Source organism: Corapipo altera, unplaced genomic scaffold, assembly GCF_003945725.1.
Source record: "Corapipo altera isolate COAL_440 unplaced genomic scaffold, ASM394572v1 73, whole genome shotgun sequence".
Taxonomy (NCBI): domain Eukaryota; kingdom Metazoa; phylum Chordata; class Aves; order Passeriformes; family Pipridae; genus Corapipo; species Corapipo altera.
This window is the reverse complement of record NW_020884957.1, coordinates 408,643-428,047: the sequence shown is the minus strand read 5'-3', so window position 1 is coordinate 428,047 and position 19,405 is coordinate 408,643. Positions and strand designations below refer to the sequence as shown.

Below are 19,405 nucleotides of genomic sequence, written 5' to 3'. Positions count from 1 at the left end.
TTATGTACAAGTGGAAGAAACTATCTCTGCTACTTGAAACACCTGCAAGTGCATTATCTATCTGTATAGCACTCGAGTAGCTTTTCGACTGATCAGTGTATCTTCATTTTAGAGAACTGAAGGATAAAAACTCTTCCACAAAGCAAGTGGCCATTTATTCCTCTGTCACAGAAAAAGGTTCCAGTTACTCATCCTTGTCAGTACATCCTTCCTGAATATCCTCTGTCTCTCTCAGTGTAAAATGTCTCTCTCAATAAGTAAATTGTGAGAAATAAAGCGACTGTTTCATCATTTGACAGATAATAGAGGGAAAAAAAAATCACATTTACAGTGCAGCAACAAGCATAAACACTCTGTATTGTTCCCTGACCATTCACTTCGAGTTACAAATGGTTACTGATAGCAGAAAAGGGAGGGAGATAAATATACACAATGAAAAACTTTTCTGCTTCATGAGTTTAGTTGCAAATCCCAAATCTTTATGGTTGAAAGTAACTTTTCTTCATACTGAATCTGGAATGCCTAAAAGATGTGGGAAATCTGTTCCCCAGCTTAATATTAAACTGAAATATGATCCTTTGGTCTTTAAGTGGGAACATCTGCTAGAAAACTATGCTGGTCAAAATTTATTAGCTAATAAAGACTATAATGAATTTCCACAGAGAGTTACGCATGTTTTATATAAAAGAATTCATGACGCTACAAAGCACTCAACACTTAGAGCAAAGGCAAATATTATTTTGTAAGGCATGAAGGGAGATACATCATTGCAATTTAAAATAAATTTTATGGCAATAAAATTACATACTTTTTTCTTTTAAAATACAGAGCCCAATTAAAATATAGCCAAACCTAAACTGTCAAACTCCTTAAAGCAAGAGATCAGACAATTATGTCAAATATGTTTAATTTTTTTCAAAGTAACTGATGGCAAAATAAAATATTTACATCATGTCATACTGTGTAAACATGTAACTGTACAAAGAAATATACATGCAAAATAAAGCAAAAAATTTAACTAAAACAATAAAGGAAAATAATACACAAACATAATGATATGAGGTTGGTACGAATACACGTCCAGTTTTGAAGTCAGTTGTTTTCTTTTAAAAAGTTTCTGTACAACTTTACAAAAAAACCCCAAAAAACAAACAAACAAAAGAATAAATAGGATACAGTGGAAGCCACAAAGCTCAAAACTAACCCAAGCTAGGTTATGGCTTAAGACCCATACATCTAACTGTTGTGGGATGTCAGCGTGGTTTCCTTAAACATGGCGTTTCACACGAACATAGATGACAACACACCCATATGAACTCAGTGATGCACAGAAAACCACCTCTATCTTTTTAAATAGCTCACGTTAATATTACTTCAACCTTTAAAACAGTTACTAAGACAATTACATTACGTGTCCAGTTCTCCTCATCTGACCACTACTTTCTGAATGTATTCTTCACCAAAGAGCACAAAATTAATTTGTTCATTTCACAGAAAGAAGTAAACACAGATTTGAAAATTCTAAAAAGTAGTAAGTATTGAGACTGATTTGCGGAAAGTCAGACTTTGGCATTTTAAATATAATAATAAATTTTAACAAGTGTCACCCTACTTCTTAACCAGTTTGACATTTGGGATACAAATCTCTCTCTCCTTTTTTTTTTTTTTTAAAACAATACTTAAAACTGACTAGTCTTTACTAAATCCTATGCTAACCCTCATCTTAAACTAATAATGACAGTGTGGTACAACGCACCCGCCCCTGCCCACCCAGAACCCCCAATCACACAAACAAAACCATAAAGCTCGCCGTACTAAGTATGTGCTTTTTCTATATATTTATTACAGTTACAACAGAGGTCCTCATAAATAGTTGCATAAAATGTTAAAGCCACAACATTGCACATGATATGAAAGAAAACAAAATCCCAAATGAGTGCATTTACAGTATTACATCCTGCTGTATACTGCTTGACAATTGGGTCAGCAAGCTGGGCACCAACCCAAAGTCCTTTTCTAGGGAGACAGTGAGTACTGACCCAAACTGAAGACCCGCACAGTGGTATACCACCATTTAGGAAGGAGGGGGAAAAATGGATAAGAGGAGGGAGAAAAAAAATTACAGATCGAAGGCAGGTAACAGTCTATATACAAGTAAGGCCTACATTTTATCAGAGCAAAACATTTCCTTCTATTTGTATGCAAAAACTTTGAGGTTGGATGCACTTAAAAGCAGAGTCTGATCTCAGTGCACTGCTACGTGAGATACATACAGGCGAGGCAACTGGAAAGCTCTAGGACCAAGTGAAAATCAGATGTTATAAATGAAGGCCGTACCAATGGGCAGCCATTTTGGTGAGTCTTCTCCAGGCATGATTTGATTTTTTGTTTAACACCAGTGCTTTGAACATAGGCATTTCTTCCTTGAATAAATCTTGAAAACGGTAGCTAAGTTCACTTGCAAAATTCAACTCTTGTTTATTAAAAAAACTATTTTTTTTTTGCAGAAACCTGAATAAAATACTGTTACTGTATCGCTTGTGACTGCTTTTTGCAGAGTACAGTGCTATTGTCCTCCACCCCCGTGAAGTCTGCATCACCAGTCCCCCACGCCGCCCTGCGTGGGTCTCTGTGGAATGCATTTGCACACGAACATTCGCTAGCAGCTGGTTGGCTTGGGGTTTGCTTTCCTCAAAATTCAAGTCAACAGCTGATTGGCAGAAGGAGTCTATCTCCAGTCTGATTGATTGGCAGGAGGAGTCCATCTCCGGTCTGATTGATTGGCAGGTGAAAGAGAATGAGAGAGAACTTCAAGCAAGGTCAAACTCTTGGCAAGAGCCTGCTCTGTAAGAAGTTTTTAATGCTACGGATGGGTCGAACATCATTCTGGTGTTTTCGCCGCTCAATGAATGAAGTCAGTCTGGATATATCAATGCTGTCAGCACTTTTGCTATTCCCCAGCTGCAGCCATTGCTCCTGGAGGGCCAGTGCAGCCGAAGGACGCTTAGCTGGGTCATCCTGAAGTAGGAAGCATACAAAATCTTTGGCCTTCTGGCTAACTCCTTTGAAGTAGTCATCTGGGAAACTAAAGTCTAAGCGGCAAATATTCAGGCAAGTTTCCTCTACACTTTCATCCAGGAAAGGAGAGACGCCACTAAGAAGGACATACGTGAGCACTCCAATGCTCCAAACATCTGAAGTGAGGGAAACAGGATTTCCAAGAATAATTTCAGGAGCTGCAAACTCTGGGTTTCCAAGTAACTGGTGGATATAATATGTGGTATTGAGCTGGACTGCGTCTCCAAAATCAGCCAGTTTTATTGTTGGCTTAGTGGAACTCTGGTCCACCAAAATATTTTCAGGCTAGAAAACAAAAGCAAAAGTTAAAATGTCTTTTTTCAAGTCGGTCTAACATATATTAAATGCTCCAACATAACAGCTTCCCAACCAGTGTGGTCAGCTCTACAACACAGCAAAGAACTGCACGCTACAAGGATTACTGCTGAAGGCCAGCTCTGCAAAGCTCTGAGGCAGTCTTACCAAGGCTTCCCCCAAACCAACTAGCAGGCAGGTTCTTGCCTACTACAGCATGCAATGCAGGTGCTTTAGCTGCTGGCACTATAATTTTTCCAGGAAGTATAGTTCTGCCAGATTATACTGCAGCTGTTCAAGACAGCAGCTTTGCAAAGTTTCACGGGAACCTGTGTTTGGGAACTTAAGCTTAAAGAACAGCAACTACAAACAAAGGGTGAATAAAGCAACTGATCTATTTGTTTTATGACAGAGATAACAAAACCCTTGCATTTCAAGATTGGAAAACCTTGTTGGAATTTGCATGATGCTTTCAACAGAATTCAGTTTTACTTGGTGATTCTTTAATGGAATGCAGCTGTACAGATGGAAGACAAACACTGTTAGGAGACTATGGCAGCAGCAGATCCTGTTGGATGTACATGACTTCAAGAGAACTGCCCCACTACTGGTGAGCTGAAAGAGGAATTATTTCTACAGTTTTATTTGTGAAGCTACTGCGGCTATAGCTGTAATCTCTGCAAAGTAAGAGTGACTTACAAATTACTAGTTTTCAATTGGTTCATCTGTATGTACCGTGAGACCAGAAAAAATACTGGTGAACTCTGTATATCACTAGAAAAAATTTAAATTTTGGGTCTCCATGGTATAAAGACCCAAAACTGGTTCTGCTTGGAAAACAGAAGTACATGGAGGGAAGATTCAGGCTCTTCTTGCTTTTTCTCACCATGACCCAATTTGTCTAAAGAGACTCTGCCTACAAAGATGAGTTGTCAATGCTAAAATCCCTTATTATTCATATACAGGTGAAGAAAAGTGTAAAGAGTAAGTTTTTAATGAATATTCACATTAAGACCTTGTCATATACCTTTTCCTACTAAAATGCATCAAATCCTTGTGGCTCAAGTAAAGTTCAAAGGGTAGAACAAAGGTCCAAACAGGTACCATTCACATAGGTATCACAGCCCTCAAAGTGTGAAGATGAGAAACATATTTGCAGCAAGAGAGGAAAAGTAGTCTCTTTCACAACAAATTCCATGCTTCTTGAGAAAGAAACAGACTTCTGGTGCAAAGTTATCAGAAAGTAAATAAATAAATGAATAAATAAATAAAAATCAAACAAAACTGTTCCTGTCAGCAATTCTTTCCAGCCCAAAGCACCACACAGGGCCAGGAAGCTATAAGGAGAGAGCACAGGGAACTGAAAGCTTCTGCTTTGCTGGCTAAGAGTAATCTAAAAAATTTGGAGATGGAGCCCCAGCCATATCGTTCATACAGTCTCAAAGCAATTCACAGTTCTATGTTCCCAGCTGTGAGTTTCCAAGAGGAGGGAGGTTTTTATGCCTGGAATGATGCACACTGCCAGGAATCCCATTCACACCTCACCTTTAGGTCCAAATGTGCTATTCTGCAGTTATGAAGATACTGCACAGCTTCCAGAATCTCTCCCAGGTAGAGTCTAATCTTCCCTTCTGTGAGGTTTCCCCATCGCACGATGTAGTCTAGAAGGCGACCCTGGTCAGCCCTGTTACAATTACAAGGGTTATATTCTGGATAAATCCATGTATCAGAACCGAAAGGAAAACCTAACAGGTTACAGACTACAGGAACAACTGTAGCCTGCAGCACCTAGAAGACAGAGGACTATGGTATGAAGAGGAGATTTCATATCAAGCTACCAGATCACAACATTCCTAATTTACTTGTGCAGCCACTTGATACAAAATAACTGCTGGACCTTCAGACTAAGATAATCATCCACATATCAATTTAATATCTCAATTTGTTTCCTTCTGAGTAATAAACTAAACATTTTAGTAACAGCATTAGACAACTGCAATATTTTACTTATGTGCTTTCATACTTCCATGAAATCTTAAAGCTCCTTATTCATAAACCCCTATAAATGCCCCAGAAACTCTGAAGATTTTACAGATAATGTTAAGAGTTCACACACATTTCTAATACTAGTATGTAGTTGGTGGAGGTCTCAAAGGTATCGATAAGGCCAATGAGCTGGGGATGCTGGAGATTCTGCATGACTCCAAGTTCATGGGTAACCTGGTCTCGCTTCATCAGCTTCTTATTCACAAACTTAGTGGCTACTGCTCGCTTGGTTCCCTTCTGGTCACACTTCTTAACGACAGAAAATCTGCCCCTGGAACACAACATTGAAAGGAAAGAATTAACCAAGAGATGCAATAAGGGCATACTTTTACTTGAAAGATATACTGAAAGAGAATCTAACCTTAGATCTCTAATAAGCTACCCTTACAGAGCAATTTCTGGACATAAGAGTTTTCAGTGCATGCACCTACTACAAATTGTGTCTGTAGAAACCTGACAAAGATCTGTTTTATCACAACTGCAGAGAACCCAAGTCAGAGTAATATCCAGTTTCAAAGGTTACCACTAAATTGGACAACTGTATTCCCTATGTGACTTATCTTGCCCATTTTCAGACTTTTTTCTGTCTGTAATTTTCATAACCTAAATAAAAAAGTCACTGTAAGGCACACTTAAAAAAAAAATCCCTTAATCCATGACACTACTTCAGCCTAACTACATTCTGTTTATGCAGTGCCATCTAGTGCTGGTAAAACTTTTGCTTCCTCATTTCTATTTAATCCAGTGCAATTCTGGCCTTTTAGGCTCATACAACAGGTATTTTTCAAGGAGAATTTAATTTTTCAAAGAGAAGACAGTATTTTGCCACAGACACACAGAACGCACCTGCCAAGCTCAGCCACTTCACTGTAGTGGGAATCAAAGTTGTCTTTCCAGATTACCATGATCCCATCACTTCCAGGACCTAGGGAAAAAAAAAAAAGAAAAGAGCGGGACAGTATGTCCAGGATTTATTATACTCAAATCTTAAACTAAATTGTTGTCATTTTACCAATATGTTGTTTCAAATGTTTGCAGAAGGAGAAATTTTGATTTCTTATCCTGTTACGGAATACATTTCAGGAAGAATTTGCCTCAGTCAGACTGGGCCCTATCATCTTTCTTTTGAAGCTGTGTCCATATTGGAAAACAACTCAAGGCCTCATATTATCCATCCTCTTGCAGCTCAGAAAGAAAATTATTTCTGTAATCAACTATTTCATTGATAGTTTTTAATGATTGCTACAGCAACAGAAGATAAGGAGTATTCTTTACTCTTTGCACAAGAGCTGAATACAATCAAATGGCAAGTCAGTTCAAGTCTGAAAGACTAAAAAATACTTTCAAAGCTTGAAGTTGAAACCTTACTTTGTGCTACAGACTTAGAGTTTTTATTTTACATTTATAGGCAGGGGAAATGAAGGGTAGAATGGCCCCAGAAAGCTGGGGCCAGAACTTCTCCGTAAAAGTAATGGTAGAGCTGAGTAGGACTAGCAAAATACAGCTGCCTGTCCTTTGGAGTCTACTTGCAGAGTAACCACAACATAACAAATTCTAGCTTAGTTTTGATGGAAAAGTAAACACTTGCTTTTGGACAAGGTCAGTAAGACCAAAGACTGTGTCTGAAAGACAGCAGTTTAGTCTACAAGACTTCCGTGACTCTTGATTCTGATCAAATCAGTTTTAGGCTTCTGAACTGGTGTTGGAAGGACACTCATTACACTAGGTCCTTAAAGCACAGTTTCACACTGATTCTTATCCATCAGGATCTTTTTACTCTCCTAACTAGAAAGTTTCCTTGGCTGAGATACTATGAGGGGAATCACCCCACCCTGTTAATCCCTATATGACATAGAGTGGCAGCAAGACAAACTGGATTACACACCAAAGCAGCCTGGTCAATGCAGCAGAACAAATTCTATAGTGGAATTAATTCAGGTACAGTGGATACTATATGTACAGGAATGAGTACCCTTGGCAAATGGAGGGAAACAGTAAAAAGAAAAGGCATCTTACATTATATCTCGTGATCAACAATACACCTGCCACTGGAAAAAAACCAGTGACCAGGCAGTGTAACAGCTACCTTAAAAAGTAACTCTATTTTTCATGAAACATTAGTATAAAGATAAAAATTTAATTTTCTGACTCCTTCATATATTGCAGCACACTCATCCTACTGTCTGTCTTGGTCAGTGGGCAGGAAGTGCCTGGAATTATCACCACCTCAATATCTTGGCAGTAAGGCACTTACTGTGGCTGCCAATAGGCAGAGCTCGGAGTGGCAGCACTGGATATAAACCCCCCAAAATTTCAGATGAGATTTGGAAGGGACTTAGTTTTCACAGTCTAGTTTAACATTCCAAAAAATGTCAAAATTCTTTGGAAAAAAAAGGGAATAAAAAATGTATTTTGGAGAAGTTCAGGACAACTGTAAAAGTCCCCATATTAGCTGGGACAGATGTACAAAGACAGAGAGCAGCACTTCATATCTTGTTTTCTTTTATATGAGTCAATTTGAGACAGAACCATTGCAGCTAAAATCTATGAATAAATTCTCACCAATGGATAAGTATATGGGCCTCTCCATGGACTAAAGGACCTAGTTAGCATCAATTATTATGACCTGCATGTAAGAAAGCCTACTATCCTTCTGTCTCTCTGTGCTTTCCCTGTTTCTAAAAATGGAGAATCTTGAACACTTAAGAATAACTGAATGTACAAACATGCACCAAAACTTATCATTATGTCATCAAACACATAAAATAAAAATCTTTTTCCCCCTTTGCTGTCTGCCTCCAAAACAGAGGCATTTTTCATCTTTGCAGGTCTCCTTTTTGTTCCCTTACAAACAATCAGGTTGCCTCACTTCAGGTACTGAAATCATGCAACTTAACTGTAGATCAGTGATGCAAAGACAAGAACTCATTATATGTTCTCCTAAACATTGTGGTTGTACAATTCTAGTAAAGGAGAATTTAAGATACAGAGTAATGCTACTCTTATCTGTACACTTCAGAAATTACAAGTTAGCATAATAATATTCACTGAGATTAAACTAAGAATGCTGATGATAAAATATGATTTTATCCGTGCGTTTGAACTAATACTGGCAAAGTAAATGCATGTTGACAGTACTGTGTCAGTTACATAATTTATGTATGAACCTCTAATCAGTTACATTCTAAAACTGTATCTATTCCTGCTAAATCAAGCAATATATCACAGGTAAAAAGGCTTGTTACGATATTGCTTTAACAAAGGGATGCCCAAGGGCTGAGCTTTTCTTTTTACTGTTCTGTGGGTACTAGACACTTTGAATGTAACTAGATTTTTTAAAAAAACAAAGAGACAGGTCTACCTAAAACTCGTAGACTGGCGGAAGATGAAACTGAACCCATATCGTTTGCAGCTATACATGTGTAGATACCATCGTCTTCTGCAGTGACGCCAATGATTTTCAGCGAAGCCTCTCCTAAGTCACTGGGAAACACAAGGGCATATGTTAACTTTACATTAATTTTGCACACCTTAGGATATGAAAACTAGACAAAATTAGATTGATACTGTTTATACTTCTTATTCTCCAGCCCTTATCTCTCTCTGGACGAACATTACTAACCCTGTCCTTACCATATCAGAAGTGTCTTCCAGAATGTGAGCACTTTGTGTTCATCAAGTACCTTGGAATGTCCTACAGATTATCAGAAAAATACCCTCACTGACACTCTGTCTCAGCATGCCCCAGGCTCCATTGTGTTTGAAAATTCAAGAGCTTTCCCTATTTATTCCAGCTTCCTTTACCTTCTTCAAATTATGAGAAGTTGTATCAACACAAATGTCCATCATGGTTTGAAAGGTTTGTTTCAATCCCTAACTCCCAGCAAATATCAGCTGATCTATCATTTGTACTTTCAGAGCATTTACTCCTTATAAGAGGGAGCTTCCTCTTCAACACAAGATGCACATTTCACAACTTTGGAGACCTCAGAATCTGGGAGAATGAGGATGGGAGGAAACTAAAAAGGACTTAAGTTTTCCCTGTGCTTCAAGGGCAGCAACAGCAATAAGCTATGTAAGACCACAGCAGAAGGATTCTGCAGACTCTTCCTTAATCTTTCTCACTTTTCAACCAGATGTTTTATTTGATGGTTTGTCTTTAAATGTCTACTTAGATCTTTCTCTGTGCAATTAATTTCTAGTACTCTTTTGACTATGGACATGAACAGCAGGTAATTTAATTTGCAACAGTCTCTTACAAATGTGAATACTTGACAAGTTCTCCCTACATTTTACACCTCTAGGCTCAAAACAACCCTAACATTGTGTTATTTTTTTCCACAATAATGCATATTTTCAAGATTTTCTATCGTTCTTATTGCTTTCCTTTGGATTCATCTTAGTTACTACAAATCATTTTACCGACTGAACTAAAAACTATTTGCCACGATCTTCACCACACAGTTTCAGGAGAAAAAAAGAAGGTAAGTTTAAGGAACATAGGAAGATGACCACCTTCCCTAGCTCAAAGAATATGTCACGACTATTTCTAAAAATCTGTCAGCCACCGACAACATGATTTACTGGACATAGTTCTGTAAGAGTAATGAGTAACAGTGAATTAAACCTAGCTAATCTAACTCTTACTCATCTCACAACAGCCCTGGATGCAGTAGCAAAGCTGCCACACTGCCTTTGTCACTCCATTAAAACAAACAAACAAAAAAAACAAACAAAAAGCAGGAGTAGCAGGAAGTACAGGAAAACAGTATAACATGCCATCAAGTTTTAATAAAAGAGTTCTTCATTCTGAATTAAGAGCATACATAACATACTTCTTTACATGGAAGTTACTCAATAAACAAAATTTTCTGCATTTAAAAGAATGAAAGAATGCTTTTTCAGAAAAAATATTTTTTACCATGCAGTTTCCCATTCCAAAATAACAGTTTCTCTTACTAATCAGGTGTTTGAGTTACCAGTTATTCTGTAAAGTTCTATCATAGCAAAGCTAAAACCAGGCAAAAATGTTAATATCCACGTTTCAAAAATAAAGAGTGACATTGCCACCTCAGTAGGAACCAGAGGCTTTTCTTTGCAAATTACTGTAGCGTGATCTGAAAGCTACTAAAGGAAATAAGGGACTGGCAGGATCTGTCACTGTCACAACATCCGGCATGTCACAACATACTGTTCTGTTTCAGCATGACAGAAGAACAGCTGCTGCAATAGTTAATCAGAAATAAAGCATTAATTTTGTTTTTAAAAATCAAGTGAATATGACATTTTAACACCCCAGCCATACACAGAAGTTACGCATTTCAGGAAAATCTCAGCTGCGAAATCTCCCTCTCTGTCCTAGGGCAATCCCATCTTCATGCCTCATAAGCAAAAGCTGCACTGCACCAGGACAGATAGAAAATACAACTGTTTCAGCATTTCCTGTTGAACATTGCACAAATTACTGTACCTGTATGAAATGCTGTGATGACCGTCATTGCTCAGTGTGTTATGATCAGGACCTTTCCAAGTAACTGAAGCCTTGGGGCGACCACAGACTTTACACCTAAGCACGATGGTCTCTCCTGTCTCACATGTTACCTCACTCAATGGAATTATAAACTCTGGGGGAACTGGAAAAAGAAAATTAATGGCATTAGCTCAACTGAAGTAAATACATTTAATTTCTATTCCTTGTGCTCTTTCTTTTCTATTAGACAAAATGGTAGGGTACTTTACATTTCCAAGATGTATCCATCCCTCTACCGTTGGAGCAGATCCATGGTTAGGCCACTTGTTGAGGCTCTGCAGAGTTAGTGAACTTTCCTCTACATGAACTTAGACACAACGCTGCTGCTATGCCACAGATAACTGTGAAGCCTACCATGGTGAACCAAATGCCCTGTTTATGGCAAGTGGAGGAAACTCTACCGGGTAATATTTAAGGATGTGCCCAGCTAGGCTATCTGTATATCCAGCTAAGTTTGCAAAAGGGAACACAGAACACTTCATTCACTGAGGTGCTGTAGTGGTTTCCCTTTTCCATGGGTGAAACTCAGAAAGTTTGGTTCTGTGTATTATGCCAAAAATCCAGTTTCGCTCTGATCCCAAAGGGCCACTGTCTTTGTCCTGATTAGCCTATGTACTGGAGAGATCCTGAACGTTCCCTAGGGTGGAAGGTTAAAAACAAAGCAGTTCCAACTCCTGGCCTTTTTACTTTGCAAATTCAGCAAGGCCCAACTTCCATAAAGTCTCCATACAGAACACATCATATGGTCCTTGTGTTTTATGTTGTTTTGCATTTGTGAAAAAAAAAAAAAAAAAAAGTTCCTTGCATCTTAAAAAAGAAATATGACGTTATTTCATTCTGCCTTATCCAAAAAGAGCCTGTGTATATTTTGATACAATGCTCTCAGTTCCCAACATAACTCATATCAAGTAAATGATGTTTTAATCAAATTATATTGACTGCAAATTTTAAAAAATTAAAGCAACTCACCATCATAAATGTAATTGGGGTTGAGAAGCTGAAAAGAAGAAATTAAAGAATTAATGTCTTGATAACCTTATAATAACTTAAAGAATGATAGAAAACCAAGTACAGTGATAGGTCAAAGTTAGTTGTACCCACAAAATCCATGAAACATCTAAACACTACTCAATAATTTTTGCATTACTCCTTTTTTTTTCTGCAGTATCCTTTTGTTGTATCATGCTTGCAGGTTCAAAGATTATACCTTCCTGTTTTCAGAAAGGTCCATTAAAACCACTGTTGTCTTTGATTTCTTCCTGTGAGATTCTGACAGAAGCTACTTTAAAGAAATCCAAACCCAACAACTTTCAGAAACCACTACATCTGTGTAACACTTACCTTTACAGAAACCTTGTTGACAAGTCCTTCTCGGGATTTGCGGTAACCATTTTCTAGCTTGCCTTCCCTTTTGCCGTCTTTATCTTTTTTCTCAGATTTCTTCCTTAATCGGAGTGCTGTGTGCCAAGACGTTGACTTCCTGGACACAGAATGTGAAACTTCTATCAATTTTTTTCATGTTATGTGCTATACTATCTATTTTCAAAGGTCGTTGGAAAAGTATGTCAAAATGTTATTTCTATGTATTACAGTATAGTGAAATGAAATTAAGTATTACATAAGAGATGCCATCCTTGCCTAAAACTGTCAGAAAGCTAGTAATGTAGTCTGTATTTCAGTATTTCTTGAAATCATTGCTCAAATGGCAAGCTTTCTATATGAAAATACAAACTGTCAATCAAACTGAGCAATGGTCAGTATGAAACCCATACCAAATACAGCCTACAGGACACCTTTATATAAAATTTCAGTGCTAAGAACTTTGATATAATTTCTTCCATTGCAGATTTGAAAGAGGTCTTCTGAACACAACCAGTTATCTTCATTTTCTTTGTGGCTCAAAGTGGAGATCTAGGAACTCTGAAATCTTGTTTCACTTGAACAAACATCCCCTCCCTGTTTTCCTAGACAACGATGTCTAGACTGGTAACTCATTCTATTAAATAAACCATTGCTGCTCTTAGATCAGGCATTCTTTTCCCAGACAACTGGGCTATTAAACTTTTTAATAAAGAATATGTGCTTCGGGGATCTTTCTTACTAGTTTGTATTTTGAAGTTTGCTAAGCGACCTCTTAAGTACTCATTCTGCTTGTTATTCATTTATTTCTCAACAATCACATCAACTTTTGGTTTAAAAGGTTCAAAGCCTTGCCTAAATTGGAAGTTTTTCTTTCTCCTCCCCTTCTACAGACACCCAGGCACTCACTTGATGGTTCCATCAGGGTTGTCAATGATGACTGCACTGGTATGCCCCAAGACATAGCCGGGAATCCAGCCCTCGGCTGCGGGGCACTGATCAGTGGCGGCTCTGAACACCAAAAACATGTTCTGTTGGTTGCTGGCTAGAATCTGCACGACCTCTCCTTGGTAGACATTTATCTCATCCTCCTTCACTGCCGTGTAATCGTGTGTCACCAGCATGGTGGAGATATTGCTACTGCTGCTACTTTCACTCTGCAAGCGTCAATCAGAAGCAGAGAGAAGGGGGAAAAAAAGAGAATCAAGTTTAAAGTTTATGAAGAAGACTAGCTGTTCTTGGCCTGCTACATTACCTGCATAATCCACACAGTTTAAACTGTAGTCAAAGAAAAGCGTAACAACTTCTCTTTTAAAGCTGCCTGTGTCTATTTTTCTTGTGCATTAGTTTGATATTTGAATATCTTCACATACTACTGCTGCATAAATTGATTCCCATTACTTTTACTCAAGATTCTTTCCATTAACTAAGAATCAGTTTATACATAAATCTCAACTCATCTTCTTTTCAAGCCCAGACGTTGAACCTCGCATCTTCATCAGGCAACAAAACTATAGTACAAGCATGTATGGTCCTAAAAGTGCAGTTTCAAAATCATAATCATTACCTCATAAACACTGGAAATTCCGACAACAAAAAACACATACAGTCTTTCCTAACTATTTGCCAGATCTCAGACACCAGCCTTCTGCACGCAAAACACGATAAGGTACAAAAGAACAAAACAGGCTTTTGACAGTGTGTCTCAAAAACACAAGGTTTATTTCTGGTTGAATCTGTATGATCAGGTTTATTCCTTAAAATGCAGAGGATGAGGTAAATTACTGAAATAAGAAGTGATTAATTTCTTGGTCAAAACAGGCCCACTATACTATATCAGAATCACTTCTAATTGATTAGTGACTATCATAGTTGAGTGGTGTTGGCTGTTTATCATACACTTTCAACTACTGTTCATGATCCTCACTAAGCATTCGTAGAAAGCTAATTATGGTGGATCAGTTGTAATCATAGTACTTTCAAAACAAAAATCCTTATCCTGACCACAAATTCACTAGAAATTATTATTTTTTAAAACTAAGACTTATTTTGTCCATTTGCATGTATTCAGTATATGAGGTTTAATAAATGGAAGTGTGAAATCTCTTACAAGATTACATAACCTTCTCCCTCGATAAGTTATTTCGTTCTTGAAACAAACTAAAACCAAACTGGATGGCCTACTAATGATGTGACATGAAGTGTGTATGTGTGTGTGCGCCTGTCTTTTGTCTCTGTTTTTATTTCAAATTGTTTCAGGTCACTCACTACCAGTGAGGGCTCACTATTGCTCAGTAGTAGCTGAGCCAAAGAAGGAAATTAGTACACAGGTGTAGCTGGAGACTCCTGTTGCCTATATAGCATAACCACATGTTAGCACCGTGTATGTGCTAGTAGAAAGCTTGGCACACAGGATTAAAAGAGTGTAATCTTTTTTCTCAAAACTGTGAAATATTTCTCCCCTCAGTGTTGAGGAGATGCAGCAGGTGTCAGTGGACAGCATGGTACACTGGAAGCCCTGAAAACCGCATTCTCTTCTAATCTGCTAATGGCCTTGAACAAGTCACTCCACCTCTCTGTGCCTGCGCTTCCCTATGAGTACTCTGGCTGAGAAACCAAGAGATTTGGAAAGGAACAGTTTCACATTACCCATTCATAGCACATTTAGCACACTGAGGTCTGGGTTTCCAGTGACTGTACGTTTTATTCTAGCTGGACTGTTACATTCAACTCGGTGATCCAAGTCTTTTTTTTTTTGCCTTATTAGGATGATGAAGCAAATGCTACTTCAAAGAGAAAGATCTTATCATGAATTGTACCTCTACTAAAGGATATTTACATTAATTTCAGATGCTGTATTTCCAGCAGGAGAATTTGTTTTTTCTAGTTTAGAGGACTGCCTTCATGCCCTTTCATATTTGCAAGCCCTTTCCGCGATTCAGGTAAACTGGGCATAGCCAAACCGAACAAAGTAATTTAATTTTCAGTCATTATTTAAATTAAGATTACAACTTGCTACATTCTTTTACCTAGATGAAAAACAACTCTATTCAGAAAAAAGCTGCTTTTGTTAACTCCTCTTGTTACACTTACAGGGGGAGATGAAGGGAAGAAGCCATCTCAACCTAAGCACCAAACCTTGCCCCACACACTATTCTTGAACATACTGCTTCTTAGCATGCAGAAGAATTTGTGTAACTGAAAGACTGGCCTTTCTGTAACATAGTATTCCTTTTTAACATTTAAGTCTTGAAGGATCATTAAAGTCTGAATATTTCTTATTTTCAACAGGGACAGTTAAATCTGTTAAACAAACAAGTGTCTGGTAACTACTAAGTGACAAATGTTCTTGAGAATGTGTTTATACCAAGCATTCATTCTCACCACAGAAAGGTAGCCTTCTCTTCTGCCTTGCAAGGAAATAATTATTCTTGCACAGTTAATGTTTTTCTGCTTCAAGTTCTGCTTGTCATCACTGACCTCAACTATGGGATTAGAGAAGGAGCTACAAATAAAATATAAAAAATTCCTCCCATACTCCTCAATTAGCAAAACCTATTCCTTTTTCTTCTTAGTAGAAGTAACTTTCCAAAAGTAATCAACCATAACCATATGCACATGTAAATATACACACACAAATGGTTAAATCAAAATAAACCTTCACAACCCATTTTCTCTAGCTTGTTCAGTGTGGTGTGAAATCTTGCTGATTGGTCTATAAATGAAGTTATAAATGAGGACTGATGGCCCATCTCAATTACCAAACTAAAAGACACAGTTGTGAAGCAGAAGGCATGCATTCCATGATCACCTCTCACAGTGAGATAAAAACAACCAATGTTGTCTTTGCTGAGACAGTACCAAAATCCAAATGTTTTGCAAACTCAGTGCCATCCCATCTTTCCCTCTCTCTTTTTTTTTAATGGAACAACCTGAATTAATATTAGACAAGTCTTCTCTGCATATAAAAAGTACCACCATCTTGATTCATATACTATGCAGTAAGTGAGAAATACTCAAATTACCCCAGATATTATATTACATCACATCACATTTTGCTAGACAGAAAATAAACACAAGACAGAGCTAAACAAAAAAAAAAGTTGAAGGAAGATCGGGATAAAAATACAAAACATGCAAAGCATATTTTTTTTCTTCTGAAGCTATTATAAAAGTAAGTATAAGAACTAGGAAGTCAAGAAAGCACTGTATGTTAAACAGTTCTATAAAGATAAGCATGCATTTAAAAAAGGTCCAGCAAATTAGGTCATTTGCAAAATTGGTATTGCATACTATTTGTGAGAGAGTGGAAAGACAAACATTCATGAACACAATGCTTAGTGAGAGAAAAATCAAATGCGATTTTAAAAAGAAAGGCACCATAACCTGCCTACCACATCCATGGCAAGAGCCTCCGCATTTTTGCTTTATATTCGCACATGCCTCTGTAATTGCTGTGTTGCATTCCTGGTGGATGTTAGACGTTATTACAGGTAACGTAGATTCTGTTGATACCCCAGATTTCCACACAAACACACCAAGTGCATACTAAGAGGCTGAATCTCCAGATACCCTAAACCAGTTCTTCTTACAAAGGAAAAAAAGGCAAGTGGAGCGGGTATTTGTTTTGATTGTAGTAGAAGGAAGATTATTTTAGCTGGGTTTTGTTGGTCTATTTTGAGTGGATTGCAGAAAGCTTCCTTGATCAAACATAGGATTTAAAAAGATAATTTTGTACAACAACTAAGGCTGAAAGGAGAGGGGGGAAAATAAATTAATAAAAAAATAAAAATCAAGTAGCCCAGGGACCGTAGATGTCTCCACGACAATGGTGGCGAATTTGTGCGTGAAAGGGAAAAAAGCCCCAAGGCAATCTGCCAAACTCTTGAAGTCAGGTTTAAGTGCTGGCGCAATGCATACCCCAAGGTGCTCTGGCTGCCACGCTTCAGCATGTTAATTATGTGCCTTCAAATTAGAGACGAAAAAAGCAAGGACAGCGAGTTAGTAGTTATCAGCTTAGCGACTTATGTTTTCAGCAGAGGCAGAAATTGCATCTAATGTTAGCAGTTGCTTTTGTGTCTGCATACATAGCTATGTTCGTATGTATACATACACAGCGAGGTAGACACTCTTGTTCTTTTTAATGTGCAGAAGATATTTGAACAGTTGATTATTTCAGAGCAGTACAGCACTGGAGAGCCAGAAGTTAGTACGAAGAATGATGGCAACGCACAGAAAGGGAGCATGGGAAGGTTTTAGAAGAGCTCGCAGGACAGAGGTGCTCCGCTCTTACCCCATTACTCTGGGTGGAGTGAACTGACTGCTCGCTGGTCGAGGAGCATGTGCTCATGCGGTCTGTGTCCTTGCTGTGTGAAGAGTGGCGGTGGACCTGCCGCTGGAGGGAGTCACTGTCCCCAGGGAAAGTGAAGGAGCCAGGGCGGCTGGCAGGGGATGCTGGGATGGAGCTCCAAAAGGAGCCCTTCTGCAGGGGGCTGCTGGGTGGAAAGGTTTCCTTGCCAAAGGGAGAAGGGAAAGTCGTGGAGAGAGGAGAGTTCATTGGTGAGATGGCCCCTGGCCTTGGCTTCCCAAGCGTCAGTGATCCTATGCTGTTTCTTGTTCGACTGTCCTCTGAGCTTCCACGTGAGTCCTTCTGGGCTCCATCAGCTGAGCCAGAAATATTTCCTGCTGTCTTCCTGGGACTTTCAATAACTTTCATCTTGGGAATCTGTTCAGCTTCTCTCTGAGGACCATCCGGCTCTGCATTGGGAGGGTGCCTGTCTGGTTGGCTCAGGCCAATTTCTAAGGAGGTGTTGTAGTGTGGCAGGGAGTGATTGTGAATGGACATACCTGACATCTTGTCTGCCTCTGCTTGGGCCGAGGCTGCAGAGGAGACCAGGACTGGGGAATGGTGTCTGACAGGCTGGGGGATCCGGGATGGCCGGCTACGGCTGGAGCTGGGGATGCCACTACAGCTGCTGGGGCCGCTGCTGTTACCACTGCTGCTCCCGCTGCCGCCTCCACCACTGCTGTGGTTCCTCTGGTACTCGATTGGGGACGTCAAGGCTGCAATGGGGGCGGGAGGGGAGGCGATCAGGGAGAGAGAGGGCAGGAAAGGAAACAGGAACAGTTTAAAACAGACATGTTTACTGGCAAAAAGGGGAGTGCTGTTCAAATAAATTTCCATAACAATGCTGGTCAAGTCACTTTTCTATATCTCACCTTCATGACCTGCTACGTTAGCCTATATTAACAATTAAGAATCTGAAAATAGGAAGAAATGTTTTCCTCTAGGATCACATTGTTAGTCAGCAGCCAAGCTGGGAAAAAAACAAGTGTGACTCCAAATTCTCTTTGTTATAACTCTTTAAAAAAAATTTATATTGGGGCAGCAACTGATAGATATAAAAATACAGCAAGAACCTTCTAGTGTCACAACAGACACTACCACCTTCTACTTTTCTCCTGCAGAATCTGTATGTTGCCACAATAAGATGTGACAACAATGGCCACCAAAATAACACAAGCAAAACATATTCTGAATAGATGCTTAAAATTCCACTTGGGTTTAGCATTTAAAGGCTTGCTTTGCTTAAAAGGGGTACACAAGCTCTCCACCTCAACGGATGGTGACAATCTTGATTCACTCCTACAAAACATTTGGAAAATTTCACCAAGAGAACACCATGTAAATTCAGACTACCACTCTTATTATAAATGCTAGCATCTGTTCTGAAGCAGAAATGTGGCACATATCCCCCAACTGTTCTGTATTAGCTCAGGAAAAAGAAAACTTACTGGTCCAAGAAACAACAGATGAAAGAATCAAGTAATTCAATTATGAACTTTCAGTGAAAGGAAATAATTTACCATTTAAAAAGTTGCGCTGGTTTTCCAAAATTTGGTTAATTTCATGGATCCATAACTGGCGGACTCCTGGACTTGCAGAATGCAAAATAAAGGTTTCCGTGACATCGCCCGTCCTTGATGTTAGTGCAAATTTACATGGATCACTGTCCACATTTTCCTCCAGGGAAAGGCAACTCACCTTCATGAAAAAAACGATAATTTATTTGTGCATTTTATGTGAAACATACCTCT

General features: G+C 38.7%; 1 protein-coding gene across 2 annotated transcripts in view; it reads right to left on the bottom strand.

The window, feature by feature from the left end:
- Positions 1–895: 895 nt before the first annotated feature.
- The window catches only part of TRIO (trio Rho guanine nucleotide exchange factor), a 247,989-nt gene continuing 229,479 nt past the window's right edge, over positions 896–19,405 (bottom strand). The window contains exons 47-57 of one of the 2 annotated variants that reach the window (XM_027663760.1): positions 19,175–19,352; positions 17,601–18,370; positions 13,217–13,464; positions 12,290–12,428; positions 11,918–11,945; positions 10,889–11,051; positions 8,780–8,901; positions 6,265–6,343; positions 5,489–5,689; positions 4,918–5,056; positions 896–3,363 (exon numbers count right to left, since the gene is read on the bottom strand). In XM_027663760.1, the coding sequence (XP_027519561.1) occupies positions 2,821–3,363; positions 4,918–5,056; positions 5,489–5,689; positions 6,265–6,343; positions 8,780–8,901; positions 10,889–11,051; positions 11,918–11,945; positions 12,290–12,428; positions 13,217–13,464; positions 17,601–18,370; positions 19,175–19,352 (2,610 nt within the window). In that variant the 3' untranslated portion in view covers positions 896–2,820. Of the gene's footprint in view, positions 3,364–4,917; positions 5,057–5,488; positions 5,690–6,264; positions 6,344–8,779; positions 8,902–10,888; positions 11,052–11,917; positions 11,946–12,289; positions 12,429–13,216; positions 13,465–17,600; positions 18,371–19,174; positions 19,353–19,405 lie in introns of those variants that run through there. The other variant, XM_027663761.1, reaches the window with a different exon arrangement.